At 39.1% G+C, this 24,433-nt stretch overlaps 1 protein-coding gene across 2 annotated transcripts; it reads right to left on the minus strand.

The window, feature by feature from the left end:
- Positions 1-1,405: 1,405 nt before the first annotated feature.
- On the minus strand, positions 1,406-20,484 carry mitfa (melanocyte inducing transcription factor a). 2 transcript variants are annotated; one of them, XM_071495055.1, is made up of 9 exons: positions 20,156-20,315; positions 5,066-5,278; positions 4,864-4,959; positions 4,593-4,701; positions 4,115-4,198; positions 3,677-3,733; positions 3,246-3,321; positions 2,850-2,997; positions 1,406-2,356 (listed from the first exon to the last, which is right to left on the minus strand). In XM_071495055.1, the coding sequence occupies exons 1-9, from the start codon at positions 20,168-20,170 to the stop codon at positions 1,958-1,960; spliced, it is 1,197 nt and encodes a 398-aa protein (XP_071351156.1). In that variant the 5' UTR covers positions 20,171-20,315; the 3' UTR covers positions 1,406-1,957. The 2 variants fall into 2 exon arrangements, with proteins under 2 accessions (XP_071351156.1, XP_071351157.1); XM_071495056.1 differs by lacking the exon at positions 4,115-4,198 and having other exon boundaries at positions 20,156-20,484.
- Positions 20,485-24,433: the final 3,949 nt, after the last annotated feature.

Raw genomic sequence — 24,433 nt, forward strand, 5'->3', positions numbered from 1 at the left:
TGGGTGTTCAAAGCACATGGCTGTCACACCAGAGACCAGGGTTCACACCCACAGTCCTGTGGTCAGGTTCAGGCAACAAGAGCACTTTGGTTAAGGTGAGGAAAAGATTGTTGTCACATTGTAACACATTGTGTCTGAATCATTGTGAGTCTGTACTAAACCAGACCAGGATCATTTATTAATCTAAACCAAGTGCTGTGAATCTAAACATAACCATGGAAGTTTAATAATGTTAACCGGTACAATAACCAGTGGTTAAGGTGTTTTTTTGGGCTAATTTTTAATTTTTTTTATGTTCAGTTTCAACATATTTATAACTTTCCAACTCGATATGTTAATAGGAAACGGAAACTGGTCATAATTTAGTTTCCTACAAAAGGTATTTGCTGTTATTCTTTAGAAGTGTTATTTTTGGATTTAGGAAATCTGACACAAGATAGCATTCATGCTGATGTTGAACAGCTACGGTACCTAACCCCTTAGTATTCATAACAAAGTGATGTCAGCTGTCTTCCTAAAGATGCCACAGTCACAGACAGACAAGGTTTTTTTATGGTATTACAAAAAGAGAGGAAGAGCTCAGATGGCTGAGGGTTATAAATGGATGGTGAGTCTGTCGCCATGGTGACCGATTGTTCATTGTTCAACAAATATGATTGAGATCAATGGATCTACTGTACATGAACATGAACTCCAAACACACTTTTTTTTTGTTTTTTTGTTTGTTTTTTTTTTTACAAAAGGCCTTGTATACAACAATCTCAAGTATTTTTTTTTTTTTTTTACAATATTAGCAAGAAATAACAGACATAAAAAAAGGTCCTGTGCAGATATCAACAAAGATTCCACTCTGTTTACATTCAGTGATTCATGTCTACAAAGCAACTGATACATCTGGGGCAAAGGCTGAAGTGACCCCTTGTTAGCATATAAACAACATTTTTATTTATTTCTTCAATTTTATTTTACATTCATTATTAACATTGTATGATGGTGTATCGTGCCAGGAATACATAATGGATATAAGGCTAATTTACCCTTTATTTCATTAAACTACAAATAAATGTCAGTTCTGATATCTGAGATCACGTTAGAAGAAGAAAAGATCAATAACTAGTTTGTTGGCCGAATATAAATTAAAAAATTACATGGAAAAAAAAAAGTACTGGTACAAACACAATGAGCGCTCAGTGAATAAAACAACAAAACAATACAAAATAAATAAATGATATCAATAATAAAATACTTCATAGTAACAATAATAATACTTCTCATTTGGTCAATGTTTGATTTGTTATTTCTTCAGAATACATAAAAGGGCACGGGGTAAAAAATAATATAAATTTAAATATGTTAAGAAACAATTTTCAGTTATGGATTGATCATTTAATATTTATTTGGCAGTAATTTTACATTCTGTCAACAAGAAGTAAATCATATTTTCTGGCAAGTTTGAATACAAAAAAAAGATTTTTCACTTTACTGCCAATATGCTTGTTATCACAATTGCCATGGACAGTTCAATACACTTTATATTTGGGATAAATATCAAAAGTTACAAAAAAAAAAGACAATTAAAAAAGGCTAAAAACTGTAAAATCGTCAAGTTGACCAGTGTTTAATGACAGCATGTTGTAGACATTTCTCAGTTGCTTTGAATTAGTTTGTCAAGTAGTTCTGACCTGTCCTATAGGGAATTAAGATTATAGGACTGCATCAATACTGTGTACAGTAGAGTAATGAATGGAAGGTCACAGTGACATACAACATTTCAGCAATAAATGCACAAAATTTATGATAAAATATGGGATCAAGATGAAAATAGCTTCTGAGTTCCTTTATCCACTTAGTCATGTGTATACCTGTAAGTCACTTTATTGTAGGTGCCTCATTGGTGGGATGCTACTGACAGAGAGTGGCAGAGTGGTGGTCATGTGGTCCACAGCACTGGATAATGCTAACAGCCATGCTCCTTATCCTCCATACTAGAGCAGGAACTGTGGTGGCTGCTGACATTGTTGGAGACATCTGGGGACATGGAGGACAGCAGGGGGTCACTTGGGGAAACTGACGACAGGTTGTCGTCCCTTACCAACTCCTTCATTTTACAGGTCCTGGAGTTTCCATAGGGGCCAGCGTCCCCAGCGTCTGCAGGGATCTGGTCAAAGGTGATGGTGCCGTTGTTGAGGTCCAGCGTGGTTGGAGGGGACATGTCAGGGGCCGAGCTGTAGAGCTCTGAGGGGCAGTCGCCAAGGACGGGCTCCTGTTTAATGGCTCGTGCCATCAACTCTGATGTGCAGACAGATGGGGATGACACCACTGTGAGACCATGGGCCCGGGCCTGGATCTCCAACTCCTATGAAAACACAAACAAACAAAACATGAACAATAATAAACTTAATGCTACATTTTGGGAAAAAAACTATACCACCATCATGTCTCTACAGTAAATATGTAGCCACAGGTTAGCTTAGCATAAAGACAGGAGACAGAGAGAAACAACTAGTGTGTCTCAGGTTAAAGAAAAAAAACAAAAAACAAGCAACGTGTGATATTTTGGTTTTCTCTGGACAGAGCCAGGCTCTGCTGTTTTTGGCGCTATATAAATAAACATTTAGTTGGCAAGTATTTATTTATGCTAGAATACCACTCTCCGTAGTATTATGGTATTAACTTTAGCCTCTAGTAGATGTACAGGTGAATTAAATACCCAGAAAGACTTGAACTGTTTGCATTGGTGAGGCACTGTGTGTACCTGGGCAAAAAGCAAAGGGGCAAAACCTCTACATTACCAGCTTCTCTGAAGGGATTTTATCGAATCATGGTGTTACCGTCTGAGGGTGACCCACCTGTATACGAAGCATCAGATGGCGGTTTGCATGCTCCAGCTTCCTCTGTCTGCACTCAAGCTCCTTGGCTCTCTGCTGCTCCCTCTGTAGCTTCCTGATATAGTCCACTGAGGCTTTCAGAATGGTGCCCTTATTCCAGCGCATGTCTCTGGGGTATACAGGAGACAAAGATCTACAGTCAGAGTCAGCTGACCAGCTGACCAGAACAGCACAGAATTCTTCACGGCCCCTCTGAGCAAATAAACACCACACTTAGACTTTAAGGACACTTGGGTGCATGAAGAGGAGGATGTCAAAAACAAAAAGTGTTGAATAGAGAGATAAACACACACATTAGCTGGATGGGCACATTCATTCATGCATGAATACAAAAAAAAAAAAAAATCAAAATCTTACGGGTCATTTGACTTGGGTATTAAAGTTCCCAGCTCTTTGATGCGGTCGTTGATATTGAATCTCCGTCTTCGTTCAACTATAGTTTCAAACAGAATAAACAGTTAGTACAGCAGCCTGTTAAACCAGCCAACAAGTAGCTTTAATTACAGGCCAGTATAAATCAATAAACATTTTAAAATTTTACAAGTTATTTTAAATCATAATATCTATATTATACAAATTATACATATACAACAAACATGCTGCAAAAAAAAGAATCAAATCATGAAAATATTAAAAAACACAAAAGTTTTTTCCAGGAGATTTGTTTTGGCGTTTTATACTTGATAAGGAGTCTTTCAGACTGTAGGTTATCTAGCCATAGAAATACTGCATTTTAAAAACTAAGCATCAGAAGAATGAGCCATAAGAATTGGATTCATTAGACTTACTTAAGTTGTGGTTGTCCTTCTTCTGTCTCTCTTTAGCAAGAGCACGAACTTCAGCCTCTGCGAAGCAAAGAGAAATGCGAATGTCAGGGCAGTGAGGAAACATCATATTTCGATTAAATGGGTAATAAGGCAACAGGTCTACAAAATGACTGTAGCATTTCACATTCTGTACAGTAAATCTGTCACTGTTTCGTTATGCTCCATGCAGCTAATATGAAATCATTTACAGGTTCTGAGGACTACAGCAGAAAATAGAGCTAAAGTCATGACAGTTAGCCTCTCAGTTTCTATCATAACAGTTCATTCATATTGTGTGCGATTCAGTCATACAAAAAATACTTTATGCACAGTTTCTGAAATTCAGATTGAAAACAGCTTTAACAGTTTACAAAACATCATCTTTTTCACTTTTGCTTTTCACAATTTTGCTTTGCTTACCTACTGGAAAGCCCTCTGGCCTTTGATAGTTTTCATACTGGCCACAGGATCCAGGCTTGTCCAGTACTTGCTTCATGCCAGGAGCTGGAGTAATTATTTGGCAAATAATTGACTTAATAGTATCTTGTGCATTTCCAAATTGCACACAATATCGTCACTGGCCTGCAGTACGATGGATGCATGTTTAATTTACTTGATTAGACAATAATTTACAGTACAACTGAAAAAACATTGAATCAGGCCTTAGACAAATGACAAACTTTCCATCGTGAGTTTCCATATTCACACAGACACAGATAAGTGTACTAAATTGACTGTCAAGTGATTTCACAGTCTGAATTTATAGGAGTCCTTGTGTGCGACTCTCACTTCAACTTCAGCCCATATGATACTTAAGAACAGTAAATCAACAGTAAAAAAGAATAAGAAAATACTGACAATCCCAGATAAGTGTGAAGTGCTTTTCTCAGTGGTTTACCTGTGTATTCCCTTTTAATGTTGGGTGGACAGGAGTTGCTGATGGCGAGGCCCGGGAGTGGAAGCCCTTGACTGCCATACACATCAAGAAGGTTGCCAGACACAGGGAGCTGCACAGCATGAAACAAAATATCCAATCTGTCATTATAGTAATTATAAATAACAACTGTGTATTGTAGATTACTTAAATTGTCACATACATGACAATATAAGTAATACATGAGCATCATGCCTTTGCAGTCATATTTACAATATCTATCTTTGAAAATTACCGGGTTGTTCAATTGGAGGCCTGGGTCCATCAGTCCAAGAACATCCTCATTGTAACTTGACTCCAAACTGATAATATCATCAATGACATCATCCATCTGTAAAACACATACACATTTGATTTCATGATAAAAAAACCCCACATATTTACGATGAGAGTTGATCAGGGTTTCTGAACATGATTGAGTCAATAAGCAGGCGTACTTCTTTTTCACAGTTGGAGCTGAGGGTGAGCAGGGCCATAGGACTGTTGGGGGCGCTGCTGCCGTGCCCGGGCGGCATGCCGTGCTCAGGGGGCTGGCTCGGGCACTGGCTGCCGGCTTTACCGCCCAGGGTGGTGGACAGGTACTGCCTCACCTGCTGCCTCTGAGCCTGCTGGATGTGGTACTTGGTGGGATTCTCCAGGTGGGACTGCACCTGCGTGAGCAGGACGTTGACATTAGAATAGATTTTCAATACATCCTTTTATCTAAGTCTAACATAGGATAGGTTTTTCTATTAGCAGATTAGAAGTCAAGGATTAAAGATCACAAACAATGTCTGACTCATGGAAGTAAAAAAAACTATCCGTAATAATTTTGAGTAATCTGTGGAACTATATTTTAAGGAAACAAAATAACAGTGTGGATTTTCACTTAAAAATAAAGCTTTGAATATGTTCGAGACAGTATAATCTAATAAGTGAAACCTGTGAATCTAAAGACGTTTAAGTTCAGTTTCATGTTAAATTCAAATCATGATCTTTATGGAAGAACTCAATCTGCACTACTACTTATGCTGATCACTGGACCTGAAAACACCATTTTAAAAGTCACCTTTTCGAGCCTGACTGCTGCAATTACAGGATAAAACAAAGGAGTGATCTCAAATGTACACTGCATATTTTAATAGCATCACTCACCCACTGACACTGACTAAATTTATTTACCAGAGACTAAAACTGTCCTCTCCACAAAAGGGACACTGTAGAGCATTTCAGCTGTGTCACATGATATATGACCAGCTAAAACTCATGCAACAACTCCACAACTCATGCAACGATATACAAACAATTTCGCATCCACTAGCTTTCCTGTGTAGCTCTCATATCATCTACAATTGCAAACTGTGTTGAGGGAGTGTTGCTAAATAATGGTCTAACAGAGGCAATTACACAGTATGTAACAGTAATTAAAAAATAAATGCTATTCCACCAACAAGATAGAGATTGAGTATTAGCTTCATCTTCAGGCTCCATTTTAGTCCAAAAATCTGTTTGTTTGTTTTTTTTGTTTGTTTTTTGTTTGTTTTGTTTTTTGAATAACATATATGGAATGAAAAATCTACCCATCTCACCTGATAGTGGCTGTATTCAAGCATCTCCAACATGTTGAGTAATAATTAATAAAAACAATCTACATACAGCATATAATCCCTTTATCTTGTTAGCCCACAGTGTGGACAGCAAGCTAGTTTGTGCAAATTTGAGAGCAGTCACTAGTCCTGCCTAATTTATCCAGGGCTACAGGCTCATTAGTTATGCAAGTTAAGAAATGGAGGAGGACGCTGAGACTCATCCTCCCACTGCTTTGTTGTTCCAGCTTAACTATGAATTTATGTCTTTATAGAGCCCATTTGACGTCACCACCTCCGCCTCACAAAGGAGTCTTTTTACTGGTTGGCAAGTAGTCTGCGATCTGAAGCTTGCTTAAGGCCAACTAACATTTAATCTTTAGTTCTGCTCGTCTAGTATAAAACATCAATTGTTCTGAGCACCAGGAACACAACTGACACCACTGTTTCTCAACAAGCTAGCCATATTAAAACCCGAATGTATGGTGTATTTACCAACCCACCCATTTTTTTGGATTTTTAGAGGTTAATTACATTTAACCGTGAATTGTTATGCAGTCACATTTACAGGGTAAACAAGGTGAATGGCCTCATTCTGACTGACAGGACCTTCACACTCAAAGGTTCGGAGAAACATATTGAATTTGACTATTCAGATATGGTTTTGTCAATCTCAGGCCGGCTCTCTTTGAACTATAGAGCTTTTGATATCAACCCTGATAGTAACAGTAGACCAGCAGTCAATGGGAGTTTATCTCCTCCAGATGCTTTTTATAGGCTTTATTTTTGTGAATCAGTTGATCATGGCGCCACGCACAGTCAATGGTGCACTGCAAGGGGCCCAGAGGGCGTGGTGATTGACTTTTAAAATATTTTGTAGTCCAGGATGTGTGGTGGAGCAAAAGAGAGAAATCAGGACACAACGGATGATATGGTTTTCCTCTAATCATACAAAGAGGAGGATGAATGGCTACAAGCTGTGGGACTGCGAATTAATTCAGCTTGGGAGAGCATTGGGTTCAATTAGAAATAGAAAAGTAAAAATTAAAATTAGAAAATTAGAAAAAACCAAAACAAACAGACCTTTAAAGTTTCTTAAATCTGGCCTGCATCGCATCCCTAATGTCTTCTAGTGGCTTCTCACATGTAGTAACACTTTCTGAGGAGAAGAGTCCAGACACTTGTTTCGCTTTCTTTTCTCTTGTCCCTTAGATATCAATTCTGAATCTCAGTAAGAGTGGGTTCATTAGGTGAAAAGAAAATAATATATTATATGTGGGTGTAAGGCTGTGGTCAAAAATTCAAATTAATCTCATTTCCTAACTGCTTTTCCTGGACATTGATGGAAAACATCATGGACGTCAAGGAAAGATGTAAAGGAGAATTCATGCAGAGAGAATCTGACTGCATTTTTTTAAAACCAACTTTATTTATAACACATGGACAATATATACTACTGTCTTATCCATAAACACAGAACAAACAGGATTGAGCAGTGAAAATAAGCAAATAGGAGCCAGAATGAATTATATAAGGCATAAGTAGGCTTTAGAGCCCTTTGACTTTTATATACATTTGATAAGTGGAGAAAATTAATTTTGTGGTGCAGAGAGCAGGGGTTTGAAAAGATATTTTTGTATAGATTGTTATGATGACGATGAAGATGATATGCTTGCTCTTCATGATGACTCCTAACCGAATTTGAAGGAGAAGAATTCAATGTGAAGACAAGGATTTCCATTAGTTTTGGAGGGTGTCACAAGCATAAAATAGATGCTCTGTTGTTTCTACATTTATGTGGGTCTGCCATGGAGGAACTACAGTTGTCTGTTGCTTTCAGTGTTGGTGCAGGAAGGAATTGCGTGACGGCATTTTCTCCTTTCCTTTCATTAAGTAAGTTCTAGTGTTTCCTATGCTATAGGAGATAAGGAAGCATTAAAGCTCCTTTTAATATCATTTAGAGAATTCCAGGTCATTTCACTCAGTCTGGAACTTCCCAATGCAAAAAATCCCTTTTCGACCACAACTGAGAATAACCCAAACATTTAGTTGGCAGCCATCTGCAGAATGACTGAGCACACCACAGTCCTGGTCAAAGACACAGTCTTTGCAAATGCTTCTGCTTTTTTAAAAAAATACTGTATATATATTTCTTGTGCTTTTATGATGTGATCGGACAGTAGAGAGTGACAGGAAAGGGGCAGAGAGAGGGTGATGACATGCAGGAAAGAGTTGAACCAGCGACTCCCCTGCTAAGAGCATTTGCGCTCATGTGGTCTGCACCTTAACCACTCAGCTATCAGGTCACCCAATACATCTGCCTTTACAAGAATGAAGAGGGATGAACTTCAGGTGAAGCATTAGGCTCTTTGTCCATACAGACTTACAGACATGCAGTTTTACAAATGTTTAATGTTAAACAGCAGCTAAACATCTTAAATTGTTAATCTAAAAGAGATAAAATTTTTTCAGTTTTTTTCAGTCTACAATCGAATATGTTCAAGCCCATTTGATAAAGATGTTTAAAAGTGATAAAAGTGACAATGCCCACAGACGACTGTCTTTTGTGTTTATTTGAAATGTTTATTTAGGACATTTTGTTCATAATGACTTGTTTGTTCCAAGCTCACAGAGACACTGGATGAGCTGTGTGTGCTTTTGTGCCAGCAATACTATCGCTGCAGCTTTTTAGGCGATAATTAATACTCTATAGAGGGATAACATCAATGTCACACTAAAGTGTTTTCTAATTTGAACTCAACTAATTTAACCATTGAGTACATTGCCACAGTGCTACCAATTATTAATGCATTCAGTTCAAAAAAAATTTTTTGCTCAGCTGAGGCATCGATTATTTACAGTATTGCGACTTAGGTTTTGTCATCATCCATGAAGATATGAATCTGCTTTCATACAACAGAGCACACAGAGAGATGATACACAGCATTGAAAGCTGATTTTATGCTTCTTTATTAACAATGTTTAATAGTAAACTATCCCCAGAATCCAACATTTATCCAAGGGATTAAGCTGCCTATCAGGTTCCTCGCATGTGATGAAGTGGTATCAGTCGTGCAGCTAATTAATGCAAATGTCTTGTGTAACGCTGCTGGGACACACAGCATCACGTCTTTGTCTGGATTATTGGAAACTCACTAGGAGCTGGAGAGGTGAGCACAAACACAGGAGATGTGCCTCCTGGCTGGACAGAATAAAACAGAGAAAGCATTCTTTGTAAACTCATAGTAGAGTGTTTCTTTGTCTCCCCTCGACAGTGTGGCCTTTTCCTTCGGCCAAACCGTTGGGTCGAGAGGGAACTATTAACAAGGGATGTATTCCATTTATCCCTACAGCGAGCCGAGCACTCACTTTATTCATAGACTCTTTGTGAGACAGAGGTTTATTACCTTCTCAAGGAGAGCACATGGGTCCGTGCTTTAGACTTCTGCCCTGAGGACCAATAACATTTCGAGAGATAGTCGTCACTCCTTGACCCCTGAAAAGAAACAGATCCATTCATATCTCTAAACCAGCTCCACTCTGTTTCTTGCATCCTTGGCAGCCTGCCACACTTGAGGGCATTTTGTAAAAGGCAGACGCTAAACATTTACTGTCTGCTAAAATTTAATAGGATGGCTAAATTACAGCTACTGGCCACTGAGATGCTTGCCGTCAAATCACATCAAAGGCCACAACTTGTCAATAACTCAAGTGCACAGACAAAGATTTAACATACAGCCACATAAATCATAAAGCGAGATATTGCTGGAGTGACATCCTTCAGTGACAACTTCTTAAATGCACTTTATAAAACAACACGACAACAACACGTAGTCTAAAGTCTAAATCTCTAAAGTCTGCCATGTTCATCAAGGCCGATATGAACTCATGTTGTCCACCACAAGTGTTGATATTTCTTGTGTAAAAGTGTAATAGGAGTCACAACAAGATTCGGGACGATCCTCGCACACACACACACACACACACACACACACACATACAGAGCAGACAGCTATGTTACACTTATTCCAGTTGAGTCCAGATAACCGTGGATGAAATGAAAGGAGTGATTTATCAAAGCACCTGTTCACAAACGTTAGCATGAAAGCAACTGCTGTGACTTCCTGGTTGAGAGAGATGGCAGTCCCCGCTCCCAAACCAGCCCCTCCTCCCTCCACCAGTCTTACCAGACCAGCAATGAACCTACATCAGCAGTAAGAGGGAGGGTAACAGACGATGGAATTGATAATGACTGTTTTAAGTTTCCCATGGACTTATAATGTTATAACCATCACTGTTACTGCCCTTAAAACTATATTTTATTATATAAAACATCTTAATTAATTCTAATACTATTCATTCTGAATTCATTATTTGTCTTTCACAGAAGTAAAAAAGAGCCAATAACAGTGACTTCTTCAGGTTGTATTTTTTTGTCTGACTAACAGCCCATAGTTATTCAGATTACAAATATATATAACAGAGACAGGCAGAAATCCTCTGCTGGATCCAAAGAATTTTTCAAGATTTGTGTTTAATAATGACGTCAACAAGTTACAGAGTATTTGGGAATTATTTTCTTTCAGTTGAATAACAGACTTATCGTTCCAGCCCTAACATTTATCTAGCTGTTATTTAATACTTCATAATACAATAGTGGATATTGTTAAAGTTGAGTTTTCATTCAAGACATAGTAATGCTCCAACTGAAAGATGTACCCTTTGGCTGAGAATCACTACCCTAAATGAAATCAGTATTAAAGGTCCAGTGTTTTATTTTTAAGTTTTAAAGACAATACAATATATTTAAGAACTAAAAACCATTTACATCTCTTCTCTCATGCTTCTCTCTGGAGCTCCAGTGAACACAGGGTGTTTTTTGGGTTTTTTTGTCAGTTTCAGCCTCTTTTCTGATTGGCTGACTCTTGAGTGACGCACGACCAGGCGACCACAGGTAAGTGATTTTAGCCTACCACTGTAGCTTGGTGAAACTCACTGGTAAATGCAAATGACAACGGTCAGCCAGCACTGAAATGGGCAGGACAGACCCTCAAATTCAGATGCTCCGGTATCACAGAAAACATCCACCTTAGCCACTGCTCACTAATATTAGCCACTATTCTTGGGAGGACTGTATAATGATATATTGTCTTCCTGACATAAACAATTGTGCAGCATTTCCTCAACAGTTTTCTGCCTTGTAGCTTGCTGGCTCAGCAAAGAAATGAACACTTGGTATGTTGTTAATGAAGCTATAACAACAACAGAAAGAAGTTTGGGGGCTGGATTCAGGTGGACTGAACTGGACACATGACTGAGGGCGGTGACTGTATAGTTGTGATTTAACAAAATTACAGAAGTCCTGATGGTTTGTCTTAAACAAGCGGCAACCTCCACGGCTGAAAAACACTGCAGTACCTTGAATGACCACGTGAGGCCCGCTATAAAAGTGAGTCAAAAAGACTCACTTTGGGCATGTTCAAATGCCCAACTTTACAGCAGATATAAACATGTTTATAGTCTGATACAAAAACGGTTTTGGTTTGTATAGCTAATTTACCCCTTCATGACAACTATACAGGAGATGAATTCACCCATGTAAATTTTATTAAGGCTTAAATTGATGCATAATTGAGGGCGTTGCAGGTGGGTGCTGACTAGCTGCTCAGTGTCTAACCTCTAGCTGTCTGCTGGGCAGAGCAGTATGAAGTGGTTGAGCAAATCAATGCACTGTACACAGTGAAATAAGGTTTTATCCATTAGAAACTGTGAAATACTTTCAGTGAAACTGTGACTGATTAGACTGTGACTTATTAGACTGTGGCAGAGGACATCAGTAGAGTAGGCGGGCCTTCCATGTGGCCCAGGATGCATTTGCATTCACACTGCTAAAGGAATGTGGCCACATGTGGCCCAGACCACCTACAAATGTGGTCAGAGTAATTGGATCTCAAACGCATCATCAATATGCTCAAAGTACCTGGCTTTTTAGCTCAGCTCATTAACAAGCTAATTGGCCAGGAAATAATCTAGCCTTGGGTTAGCCCTCAAGCAAGATGCCCAGATGCCCTGCTATGCTAACGATGCTAACATAATTGACCCATCATTGGAGCAAAGTCTCAGCTCCCCACACACCCCACCTCTTTGCCCATTTTTGGATTAGCTGGGTGTTAAGCAGAGTCAGTCACTGCCAAGAAGGCATCTGCAGAGCAGCCCACTCTGAGCTTTGGGGCCGCTCTTCTACAGTATAGTATATGTTTTTGTCTGAAAACAGACTGTGTGCATTTCTTTGTGGTTTGAGCATCTCTTGTTACAAGTAATATAGCACCTAGACATGCAAATCTCACTTAATACAATATGAGGCCTTTAAATTGCATATTAAAAAGCCCAGCTCAATTAAAATCCAACACATCTCCAATCTCAAAATTGCTTGTGTACACACAATGACAGACCTTCCACACAACATCAGTTTTTTCATACACAGATATACAGACAGGGTGATTAGGATGAGGTTCTTTTAGCTGGTACCAAGTTGTTACCAACTGGATCCCCAGGTTGTTTTTCACTTGATCTGAACCCCACTGAATGATGAAAAGCAATGTGAACTCACCAAGACATGTGGTGTTGCCAACACCACAACTGTCATATCAAGCAAGCTGTTGCAGTGGATCTAGTTAGTGTTAGCTGGAGGAATGCTTAGATAACTTAATCATGTAGGTGCCAGTAGACAGAAGTAATCTGGTATTAGCACAAAATTTAGACCTCTTTTATGCCAATGAATGGTGATATGTACAGCAAGCTACTGCTTCATTCTGCAGAGCAGATCTGCTGTGAGAAAAATTATAAACTAAAAAGTTGCAAGATCAAGATCACTGCTAAACCTCTTTTTTCTACGATACATCAATAAGGAGGAGACACAGTGTTTGAGCTATAACATACAGCAGCAGTAAGTTTTCTTGTCCTTTTGAAGGTGATTTTTTTAGTTTTGTAATATCCACTCTCATCTCCGATCCCCCACTTCAGCCCACATGTCAGATAAAAAACGAGACTTATCAATGGTGGACTTTGAATGGAGTTCGCTGTTGCACAAGACGATAGACTGAACCTCTCTTGTTGGAAACAATTGTGAATAAGGTTTCTGCAAAATGTCAAAAAACTTTTGGATTTCTTAGAATTTTGGTGCAACTGGGTCTTCGGGGCTTCTCCAAAGATATTAACATCTCAACATGTGATGGACTTCAAATTTGTAGTAGCTTAACTGTATTTAATAACTGCACTCAAACTTTTAAAAACGTATGCCGGACATAAAGTTGGCGTGGAGGTACTCAAATTTGCACATTCATTTCACTATTAATACACCAGACTCTGAACTTGAAAAATGTATACGCGATGTTTTTGTGTTTGTGGCCCTGGTGAGGCCCCTACTCTCAAAATAAGGGTAATTTGTCATTGTATAGTTTGGAAAATTCTGAAACACAGGAAGGCTTTTTTGTCCATTAAAGGTCAACAGTTGTGTGGCTGTGGTCACAAAGGTCAACAGTCAATTGACAGAGTGGTCTTTGCGTGAACCAATACTTTTCCTGATGCACTGCAACACAAATTGGCTGTGGCTCAATGTGGAAAAAAAAAAGAAACATCAAAGAGAGCCAGAGAGAGAGAGAGAGAGAGATGTGATTGTGAGGCTGTGATGTGCCGATGGAGTCTACTCTGATTCTATAAGGCCTTCATCTCCCTCACATGTCTCCCTCTCCAGCTAACTATGTTCTGTTCAGTTGCGCAGCTCTACCGCTCTTACTGTTCACATGTTTGTATCTTTATCATGGTTTCAACACTGTGGACTGCACAGCCAAAGAAGTTAAAATCCAGAAAAACACAAATTACTTCAGATTGTGTGCCTAGCAGCACTAACTCTGCAGACAACAAACAGGAGGAGCAGAGATCCCACTACTGCTCCCAGTATATAAACACCTGTCAGGTTTTACAGTATAAGCAGTAGGCAGAAGACACCAAGAAGCTCAGGTTAATTTAGCAGGATGATGTATAACTTTGTTTTCTGCTCTGGTTTCATGAGAAATTTGATTACGCTAATTTAAGTATTAATGGTTGGTGTGATCAGAGCTGATGTACAATATTATAGCCATCTGAGTTGTAACCAGTGTGTGTATTCAAGGTCATGCAGGCTGCAGTAGTGCTCTTCTTACAGTCTTTCATTTGCCCATTTGATGAAGGCCTATAGTGAAAAAATCCATGTGTGCATATTATAAGATACGTATGAAGCATTCATGTGACTAAGGGGCCGACATTTTAGCAAAACGTTTAATTTCCAGGACATTTAACTCACTGACACCAAAGACGTGGTGAGCTCTCATAGGTCCACAGTCACAGCAGGAGCTGAATTTTGAGATGAATGACTACTACATGTGCTGATTTCTGCCATAGCCTCAAGGAAGTAGATTTTGCTCTCTTGCCTAATGCCCTTAGTAACAATTCTCTACAGCAAATAGCAGCTACTGTAGAGACAGACCACTTCATCAAGAGGAGGAGCCTGGGACAAAGAGACGTCTTCTCTGCTCCTTACCCTGTGGCTAAAGGGTAACATTAGCAAGAATGTAACATCCTCTTCCAAGAATGAGGCACATTGTCCAGACTGTGTGGGATTAAGACCATGCACTTGCTTAAGTGACAAACAATAAACCTTAATTTAGCAGCTACATAAATACACAAAGCCTCGTTATCCTGCCTGGTGCGGGACGATGCTCTCTGTCAGCTAAACTTGCTACAACAGAATTAAAGAGAAAAGCGATTCAATGAAGATACTGTATGTTTAAACTGCACTGTTATTATTCTTATGCTTAATTGGTGCTGCTGTTATTATTAATGATACTATCACACCCCTAGTATCACTGTTATTATCACCATTATAACCAGTCTTACAGTGCTTGAATACAACAGTACATGCAGCTGTTCCTGGTCTCTCTCTCCCCCCTCTCTCCCCCATTTCTCTCTTTTCAACCCATCCAATCGGGGCAGACCGGTTTGGTCAGAGGTTTCTTCCTGTTAAAGGAAGTTTCTCTGCTCCACTGTCTCCAAGTGCTTATGGGATTCTCTGTAATATTTCACCTCACTCTGTAAAGTGCCTTGTATAATGCATGTTATGATTTGGCGCTATATAGATAAAACTGAATTGAATATGTCCCTCACAAGCAACAAGGGAAAGATCACAGAGTCCAGCACTATCTTACTTAACAGATAAAGTGCGCTACTAAAAACAGAATACACACATTTGTCAAAGTAAAACAACAAAGTGCTGGAAAAAATTCTTGCAGTAGATTTTGAAACTTGTACAGACATGTCTTTCCCTTTGAAAACATTATCTTGAAGAAATCATCTGGGAATTTAGAACAGAGCTCTAGGTATCCCCTGATGAGTCTACCAAACAAAAGGCTCTCTTAGCTCAGCCTCAGCCTCAATCTGAGACCTCAGAGTTTTTTCCCCCGAATATCAAAGAACACAAACATATAGCATTATTCAGCTCAATGTGCCTGGAGTTTGAGTAAAAGGTCAGTGTAAACCACTAATGCCTGCACGTGGAGTTGAATCGGATGATTTTTAAAAGTCATGGTTTTTCAGGGCTATGAAATAATATATGACTGTATGTGATCCCATTATTTAATATATTTAAAAGCAATTCAGGATGAAAATCACAACACTGCCTCTTCATTTTTTCTTTATTTTTAGAAGACAGCAGCTGCCTCATTGCCACAGATTACATATTGTATCTGTCATCTGTTGTATAATATGACTCTGATAGTCAAACGTGTCTGTCAGCTTTACTCAACTACTGTAAATGCTGCCACTATTACAAAAGCACTCATAATGGCAGTAAAGAGCATCTGCAAAATTACAGTTTTTATATTATATATACAGTTTATATTCTGGACAATGGTTTTAGTATGACCGAAATACCGGAATGCAGAAGTTGTGTTCTGCATAAACAATTAAAATGAGAACAGAGAGACTAGTGAGAGTGAACGAGAACATTAAAGTTGCAGGCTGTGAAAAAAAAAAGGAATGGGCTAAAATGATTATTAGAGCTACGGGAGAGTGCAGTCAAGTGATGATTCACTATGAGTTTGTCACTATTAGAAACCCCCCCGTCACATTTCATGTAGTAAATACTGATTAGTGCTAACAGCAAATTCTTAATGGCATAGATTTTAAAAGTAATCAGCCACATTTTAAGATTTGAACGTGAGAACACCATGACAGGACCCGTCATGTCAGTCACGTTCCAAGTGCACAACACTGATGATCGATGTGAAAAGCAATGTGTTAAGAGACAGCTGCCACCTTGGCATGTGAGAGGTATAACTCATAACATTACATGCATTCCATGTAGGTGAGCTATAGGCATGTTGTGCATGCTCGCTCACTCACTCACTCACTGGGATATTTGTTTTTCATGCTCTGACAAGTCAAAATACCTGCTGTCAAAAAGTCTATTCATCATTAATTCTTCTAATGTTAAGTCAACACCTTCATGCCATAGTTTTTGGCTGTTTCAGTTTAGGATTTTTCTAAAAACGCAAACTGCCACTGGCGAAGCTCCTGCACAGTTGTTGTTCTATAACAACTCTGATAATATCTAAGACGGCACGGATGTACGCACAAGTCAGCTCCAAGGAGAGCAGTTGCAGTACACAGACAAGAAAACTGTCCTAGCTGTAGTATACCGTGGAAGCACAAGAAAGGTCCCATTGTACAAAATAAACTCTGATTTAACCTCGGCCAATAATTTTGTTTTTAAGTTTTTAGTTGGATGGTTCTCATTGTGATGTGTGCAGGGAGAACTGTGGATCATAGGCCATGTTATCTCTTTATATTTGATTCATTTAAATGTCATGTTTTTCTGTTGTTAGTTTCCATGGAGATTTGACTTTCACCATACTGTAGTTTATCATTGAGTTTATCACTTGAGGGTTAGAGCAGATGGGTTTTAAATGATCTTTCCAATAGTTTAGCAAACTCTTTACAATGTTGGACAATATATTGCATTATTCACTGCAATACATGTCTGCAGGGGATTTTTACATTGATATGTGATAATTTAGCATAACAGCTGTATTTTGATCAAATGGTTAGAATTCACAATTACTGTTTCTCCTACTTTCTCCTGTAAAAAAAAAAAACGAGCCCATAGGTCATTTGTGCAGCAGGTTATTATGACCCATAGTGACGAAGTTTATAGAGCGACAAAGTCAGTGTCAGGAGGAGGCGTTGGTGGATGGATGGGTCAACAAAACACAGGAATATGACACAGGAGAGCAGTGTTTGACTCTGCTGTGCAACAGTTTATGTTGTTTCTATTATCCATGACCATTTGATGAAGTTAACTACATTGCTATTGCTGTAACCATGACAACAAAGATTGTCTATTGTCAAGAAAGTGCTTAATTTCAACCCAAATCTTTTGCTAAACCTAGCCATTAAGTTTTGGTGCCTAAACCTAACAAATTCATGACTGTTACTATAGTAACTGGCACTCAGTCTGTGTGTTTATTATTGTAACCATGACAACCAAGGTCCAGACTGCCTGCTGCCGTAGAGGCGTTATTTCAGGAGACACCCCTGTGGGTGGTATCAGGGGTTGAAAGAAACAACCTGTGTGGTTGTTCAGGTAGGTGGACTTTCTCCTTCTCTTCTTTCTGGAGGCTCTTAAACTAAGATAAATAGTTAGTTACATCCTGACCAGGTATACAACATTTATAAAAATAAAAACTATAACATTTTTTTAGAAGCTTAAGTGTAAAGATAAAGTACTATATTATTCTACTGTATAAAATCAAAGCTATACAGATTATCTTTCTGAACTGACTGGCTTTCTTTCTGCTGGGAGGTGTAAAAAGGGCAAGGATGGCAGCTGTGATGGCTTCTTTTGTTTAAATCCACACTCTGTTGAGGCAGATTTTTTATTCATTTAGGGAGAACTGAAGTGGGGTTGTGGAGGGAGAGACGTTTGGCAAAGATACTGCAGGAGGTGAAAGGGACAGGTGCATGCCAGAGCTCCAAAAACAATGGTAGTGGCTGTGACACACAGCTCATGGAGGCACTTGAGGTACTTTTAAACCTGAATTTCTGTGCCATAATTTGCATCTAAAGTCTTGCTACCTGGAGTCATAACTCCAGGTGCTCCTTATAACTCCAGAACTGGCTGGAGAATCATCACATTTTTAGGTTTCCCTCAGTATGAGAGTGGCCTGTGTCCTCACGGCCTCTTGGGAAAACAGGAACTGCTTATAGTGAATAGCTTGGCATACTTTTAACGTTGCTAACTTGCCAAAATGTAAATTTAGGCTAAAATGAGGTTCAAGATATAGCCCACAGCAAACTTACTGACTCCATGAAAATTTTTACTTTACTTTCTGTTATGGACAGTGAGAGTCACAGAGGAGGCTTACCGTGTAAAACTTTTAAAAAACCCTCTGATTTGATTATCTTACAGGGTATCAATTCATTCCTTTCTTAAATGAGCTCACATTTGAACCTAATTATAATTATTTGTTGCTCACTTATGAAGTGAGTGTGTATTAAACCTCTGCCTGCCTTTGCCTTGATCCCTGATCACTTGATTCTCACAGGGGTCAGAGGTAACCTGGCTAATTAAGGGTCCCCCCTCCCCTTTTGGATAACCTCATCTGAGCTTTATGTTTTCACTTTCATGGTCCAGCAACTCTGCCTGGTACTTCTAAGCTAATTTTGCCTCCCCTGCATGGTTTTAGGGGGGGTCTCTGATAATCCACAGACAGGTTAGGTTCAAACTGTCAAAAAGAGTTTGTCCAGGAAAGTAGCATTGTTGTCTGGATTCTCAAATGTGACAATGATACAGTATGAGAAAAAGTTCCTCCAAACTGATTCCACAAGTAGGTTTCCTGCTCCATTATTAGTGCAACTTCCCTTTAGAACAACTTACAGAAGAAAAACAGTTTATTTATATCCCAGTATAAACCCTGGAAAATCATCCCAAGCCAGTTTAATGTTGTTACAAAGAAAAAAACAACAATATAGTAATTTTCTGTTCTGCACATGGACACAAACCCACGTGAAAAAAGAGATCCATGTGCCAAGTAACATTGTTGCGAGATTAAATGGTATAGTGCTAAAGGATTATCTTACTCTGCAATCAATAAACACACTGATACATCAAAGATGAAAATGATACTTCACACATGCTGACAAGTGATGTCATTCGTGACCTTCTCTCCATCACCCAGCGACAGAGACGTTACACTCATCTTGCAGAACTCATTGGACTTAATGATATCACATGCATGTATCTGTGCTAATTGGCAGAAATGAATATTTCTTTTTTGACATGTATGGAGAGAAAATCAATAAACCCAACACAGACCACGATATATCAAGAGTCTGACAGCTGGAATTTTCTTTCACAGCCATTTGAAATTCCCGAGGGGGTGAAATTTATAACTGGTCCTCAAAATACAATAATTATATGTACTCAGGATACATTAATCTCAATTATCTAAAGGACAATGTCTTCCAAAAAAAAAAAAAATCTCATCTTTGTATTCTCATGTGTTTAGGGTCCATTTGGTTGTACCAGGATCAGTATAGTGGAGCAAATAGGATTAAATGAGTTGAAAGCCAAATGTCTGGAAACAGGAATTCTGTCAAGGGATAATCCCCCCTATGGATTTAACACAGTCCACTCTCAGAGAACTGTATTTGTCTCTCAGGCACTGACACAGATGTAGGAATTTCTAAAGCCAAAGTCCACAATCTTGTTGAATTTCTAATTTAATAGAAATGGGAAATCTAATTTCCAATACATGGAATCAAGAACACACAACAACACAAAGACCACCATGATGTTTGCAGAACATTGTCACCTTTCACATCACGGCTGTCGCTCATAAAGGTGTGCCATACTGTTTGTAGTCTTACCTTGAGAACTTCCATGGGCGGCTGGTTCGCAGCAGGCCGGCCGGGGGGAGGCGTCACATGGACGGTGAAGGTGTGATGGGCACCGTGGTGCAGAAGGTCCCCGGTCCTCCTTTCTCCGTCCTCCCTGCGCTCTTGACCCTGGTGACAGGCAAACACTGGCTGCTCTCCGAGCCGGACCTGTGACGTCACGGGCGGCAGAGGAGGGGGACTCTGGAAGCGCTTGCAGAGGCCATGCAGGTCCGGGGGAGCACTGAAGACCCCAGCCCACCCAAGGGCAAAGAGAAGAGGGAGGAGTTCAACAAACCAGGCTAAATAACATGGTGGTGTATAAATGCAGGGTCAGTGGCATTACTCTGGGCCATCCTGAGTGAGTGAGCAATATGTGGTATTGTAGTGGAGTACAATATGATGATTGAGAGAGAGGGAAGCCAGAGATTCTTTTACTGAGAGTATGTTATTGTTCTGTGAATGAGGGTGAAAGATGCATTTATGTTTCAGGGAGTTTATGCAATACGAGAGAGAACGGTGCTAACTGCTGCACAATATATGTTAGCAATTCCAACTGCACCGACTGAATATGCTAATAGTGTTGCTGTAGTAAATGAATCCTGAGCTACAACAAACATTCTATTTCATGTCTTGTTTCAGCTGCATTTCTTGTTGGGCGGCGGAAACAAGCTGTAAACACTGCACACCAGCAACCAGTTGTCTATTTACACTTAGACAGAGAAACAGCTCATTAGCTTTCATTTGTAGTCACGTTTGTGTCCACCTGAGTTAAATATCCAATACTGATAATCCTTTTAGCTCTACTTTGGTCTCCACTCACTCCTGAGGGAAACATCCGCCTCTTCAGTGGCTCAGTTCTCCACTAGCTAGATCCAGCTAGATGCTAACTTTGTCTGATGCTGCTGTGTCAACACTAATGAGAATTGTGAGACTGAACCAAAACACTAAAGTTGCAGCTCATTCTTTGTGGATCCGTCCATACCTGTGATACACACAGTTATTTGACCCACTGTTGCATGTAGAAATATTGATTAGCAGAGCTTTAAGTCATAATTTGCTATAACTCCAAATTAGCCCAAATTCAACAGAACTGAAAGCCAAGTCCCAAGCACTGGGGCATTACTTCAGTTGTTAATTCTGTTAATTAGCCCGCCATCAGCAGCCAAATGTATTTTACCCTCCACGCTCTTCCAGCTCAGAGAATAAACTGGAAGTGAGCTGGTGTGCATTATGTGCCACCAGACTCCAGAGGTCTGAGGCAGCACAGTACCTGTACCCCTTTCGGAAACACAACATTTAATCACTTCACAGCTTTACTGTAATGCAACACACTGAGCAAAACCTGAGTTTGTCCGATCAGAGTTCACCCTTTCAAATCTGCAGCATATTTGAGCGGACAGCGCCTACACATCCCAAACGGAAGTGGATCTGGCAGCGCACAGGCTGTCAGAATGAGGCATTCCCTGGGAAAATGATTCTTTTGATAAACCCAAATTAAAAAATGTGTAGGAAATTTTCTCCTCTTTTATTCCTTGGCCTCATTCACACTCAAGAGTTCAGGCCATAACAACCTTCAATGTTTCACCGTTGAGCTTCTATTATGGCTGTTTGTGTGTAGACGGAGCCACGACTCCCCGTCATAGCTGGGGTAACCAAGGTCTTATAGATAAGGAGGTAGACAGAAAGCATAAACTCAGGAAATACTGTTCAAATCTAGTTAGTGTCAAGGATGAGCTAAGTAGGTGAAAGGACAAGACACATGTAATATTAATTAGGTAGGAACACGTGACAGTGCAGATTTTCGTGTCCAATAGCATCTTCACACATGAATATTTAGACTATCGTTTAGCCTTATTTGGAGTAAGGTGTAAAATGTTGAAACTATGTGAAACCTGGGAATACTTGCCCACAGTCAGACAAGACATCTGGAGGAAACTGGTGTGGCTCTATTCTAATTCACATGCTGCTCATCATTTTCTCCTCGGCACCAAGCTTACAATAAATACTTCTGTTCTAAGACATCTGAACTCCTGGTGATTGTCTTTTTCTCCAGCTCAAAGATTTCCACCACAAAATCCTCTCAGCCTGTGCAGCTGTGTGATAATCGCACTAATTAGGCTGGCATGTCAAATCGAGCCCCGGTCTGCAGCTTCAGGACAAGCGTAAAGGCTCAATGATCTTTTTTTGTTTCTTTAACTGAAGAATATCTTAGTCATTTACAAATATTGGCACCTTCTATCTTAAAATTGTGATGGGTTTCGCTCGTGCTATTTCACCAACGTAAATCCTACACATCCTCCGACCCTCAGGCTAACTGTGATTCATTTTGTAAAAGTGATCCATTTTCAGTGTTTGTTTAGTCGTTCTGGCTGTGACTGTTCTTTCTCCCAAGTGTTTTTTTTTTTTTTTTTTTTTTTTACCAATCGATTCCTTTCCACAATTCAAAATATAATGAGTGGAAAAACACAATTTAGTGTGCAATTTATTTGTCAACCCTGTGATTTGTTGATATTGGCTTTACTTCATCTTATTATTTGGTAATAGTAAATGGACTGGAATTACTGTTTTCTAGTCTTATCGACCATTCAAAACGTTTACAACATGTCACATTCACAGTGCTTTTTCTAAATATACAACACTCTATCACACACACACACACACACACACACACACACACACACACACACTGATGATACGTCAGGGGCAGTTGGGGTTCAGTATCTTGCCCAAGGACACTTCAGCATGTGGACTGGAGGAGCTGGGAATTGAACAACTGACTTTCTGATTGCGGACAATGCTCTACATCAAGTACTGCTCAGAAAACACAACATCCACAGTACTGAACCATGTTTTACAGCTGAGGTTTACACATTTTCATTTCCTGGACATCTGAAACACATTATCAATCAGGTTTATACACAGTTCTCATAAATTTAGGGAAAGTCCAAAAAAATAAAAATAAACATTTCTAATTCTAAGTTTAATTTACAAGGTTGTTCATAGGGTTTGGTATGTTACTGTTTGTCACAGTCATGTAATGTATCTAATGTTATAGCAGTGTAACATTTAATAGAAAATATATTTTGGCAAGTATCTAAAAATGTCCAAATTCAATGAGTCACTTTCCTTTAATTATATATTATACTTTACTGCATTTTTAAAATACATTGGTATCCATGAGAAAAAAATACTTTTTATATATTTTTTCTTTAAATAAGGTCAGTGAATGTTTGTTAACAATGGATAGTAATCGCGTGTTAAAGAGGTCTTTCAATGTAATGATGTGTGTCACTATGACCTCGCAGCATTGGTTACAGCTGTGATCCATGACGATCTCAGTAAAACCAAATTTTACACCTTGAATTTTGGATGCATGACTTTTAGCAGTACTTAATATTTGTGTGTCAGTCTCAGGAGTCAAATGACCTTAATGAGGAACTGTGAAAATAACTGTTAAATCACCAAAACATCATTTGACTTTAATTTACCGACTTAATGCACTATGTAGACTCAAATGTCTTGTATTTCTGAGCATGGTGTTAACAGGTTCTGAACCACACCATGCAGTACACAACCAAAATGAGTGAACTCATAAAATCTTGAGAAAAGTGACAGAAACACACACACACACACACACACACACACACACACACACACACACACACACAAATTTCAAATATGTAATGGATATAATACGTAAGAGCAATGTTTTCAAATTCTTAAATGTGGCATTCATTAGCTGATGTATTACTGCCATTTATTGCAAGATAATAAAGTATATAAATGTATTGTATTAAATTTTGTATTCACGCAATGTTCTTCACTTTCAACATGAGCAAAGTGGTGTATTTGTTTTGTAGGGGGGATTCTCAAAACATTGTTATACCAGGCGTGGATGACCAGTGCATTTAGACAGTGTTCAGCAGTGGTGATTCTAGAGTCCCTTGGTTGGACCTAGGCTAAAAATTGTAAGGGGGGCCCTCTAATCAATGTATATCATCATTGTGTAATAAACAATCTGACGCCAATGAAAAATGGTACAAAACCTAAAACTTTCCTTTTTATTCCAAATGTTCACATGAGAAGAATTTTCAATATATAAATATAAGGAACAGGAAAAGCCTAAATAAACTCCAACATTGTCACGTTTAACCCACATTATAAGTCCAGAGCTCATCAACGCATAAAGCCCCCTTAAAGAGGTTTCCTACTGAGCGGTGACGGCAATTTAGTTTTTTTCTTGATAGATCCAGTGGCTTTTGAAACTCT

Source organism: Trachinotus anak, unplaced genomic scaffold (genome assembly GCF_046630095.1).
Source record: "Trachinotus anak isolate AG129_WGS33_773 ecotype Australia unplaced genomic scaffold, CSIRO_AGI_Tana_v1 ptg000013l, whole genome shotgun sequence".
Lineage (NCBI taxonomy): Eukaryota > Metazoa > Chordata > Actinopteri > Carangiformes > Carangidae > Trachinotus > Trachinotus anak.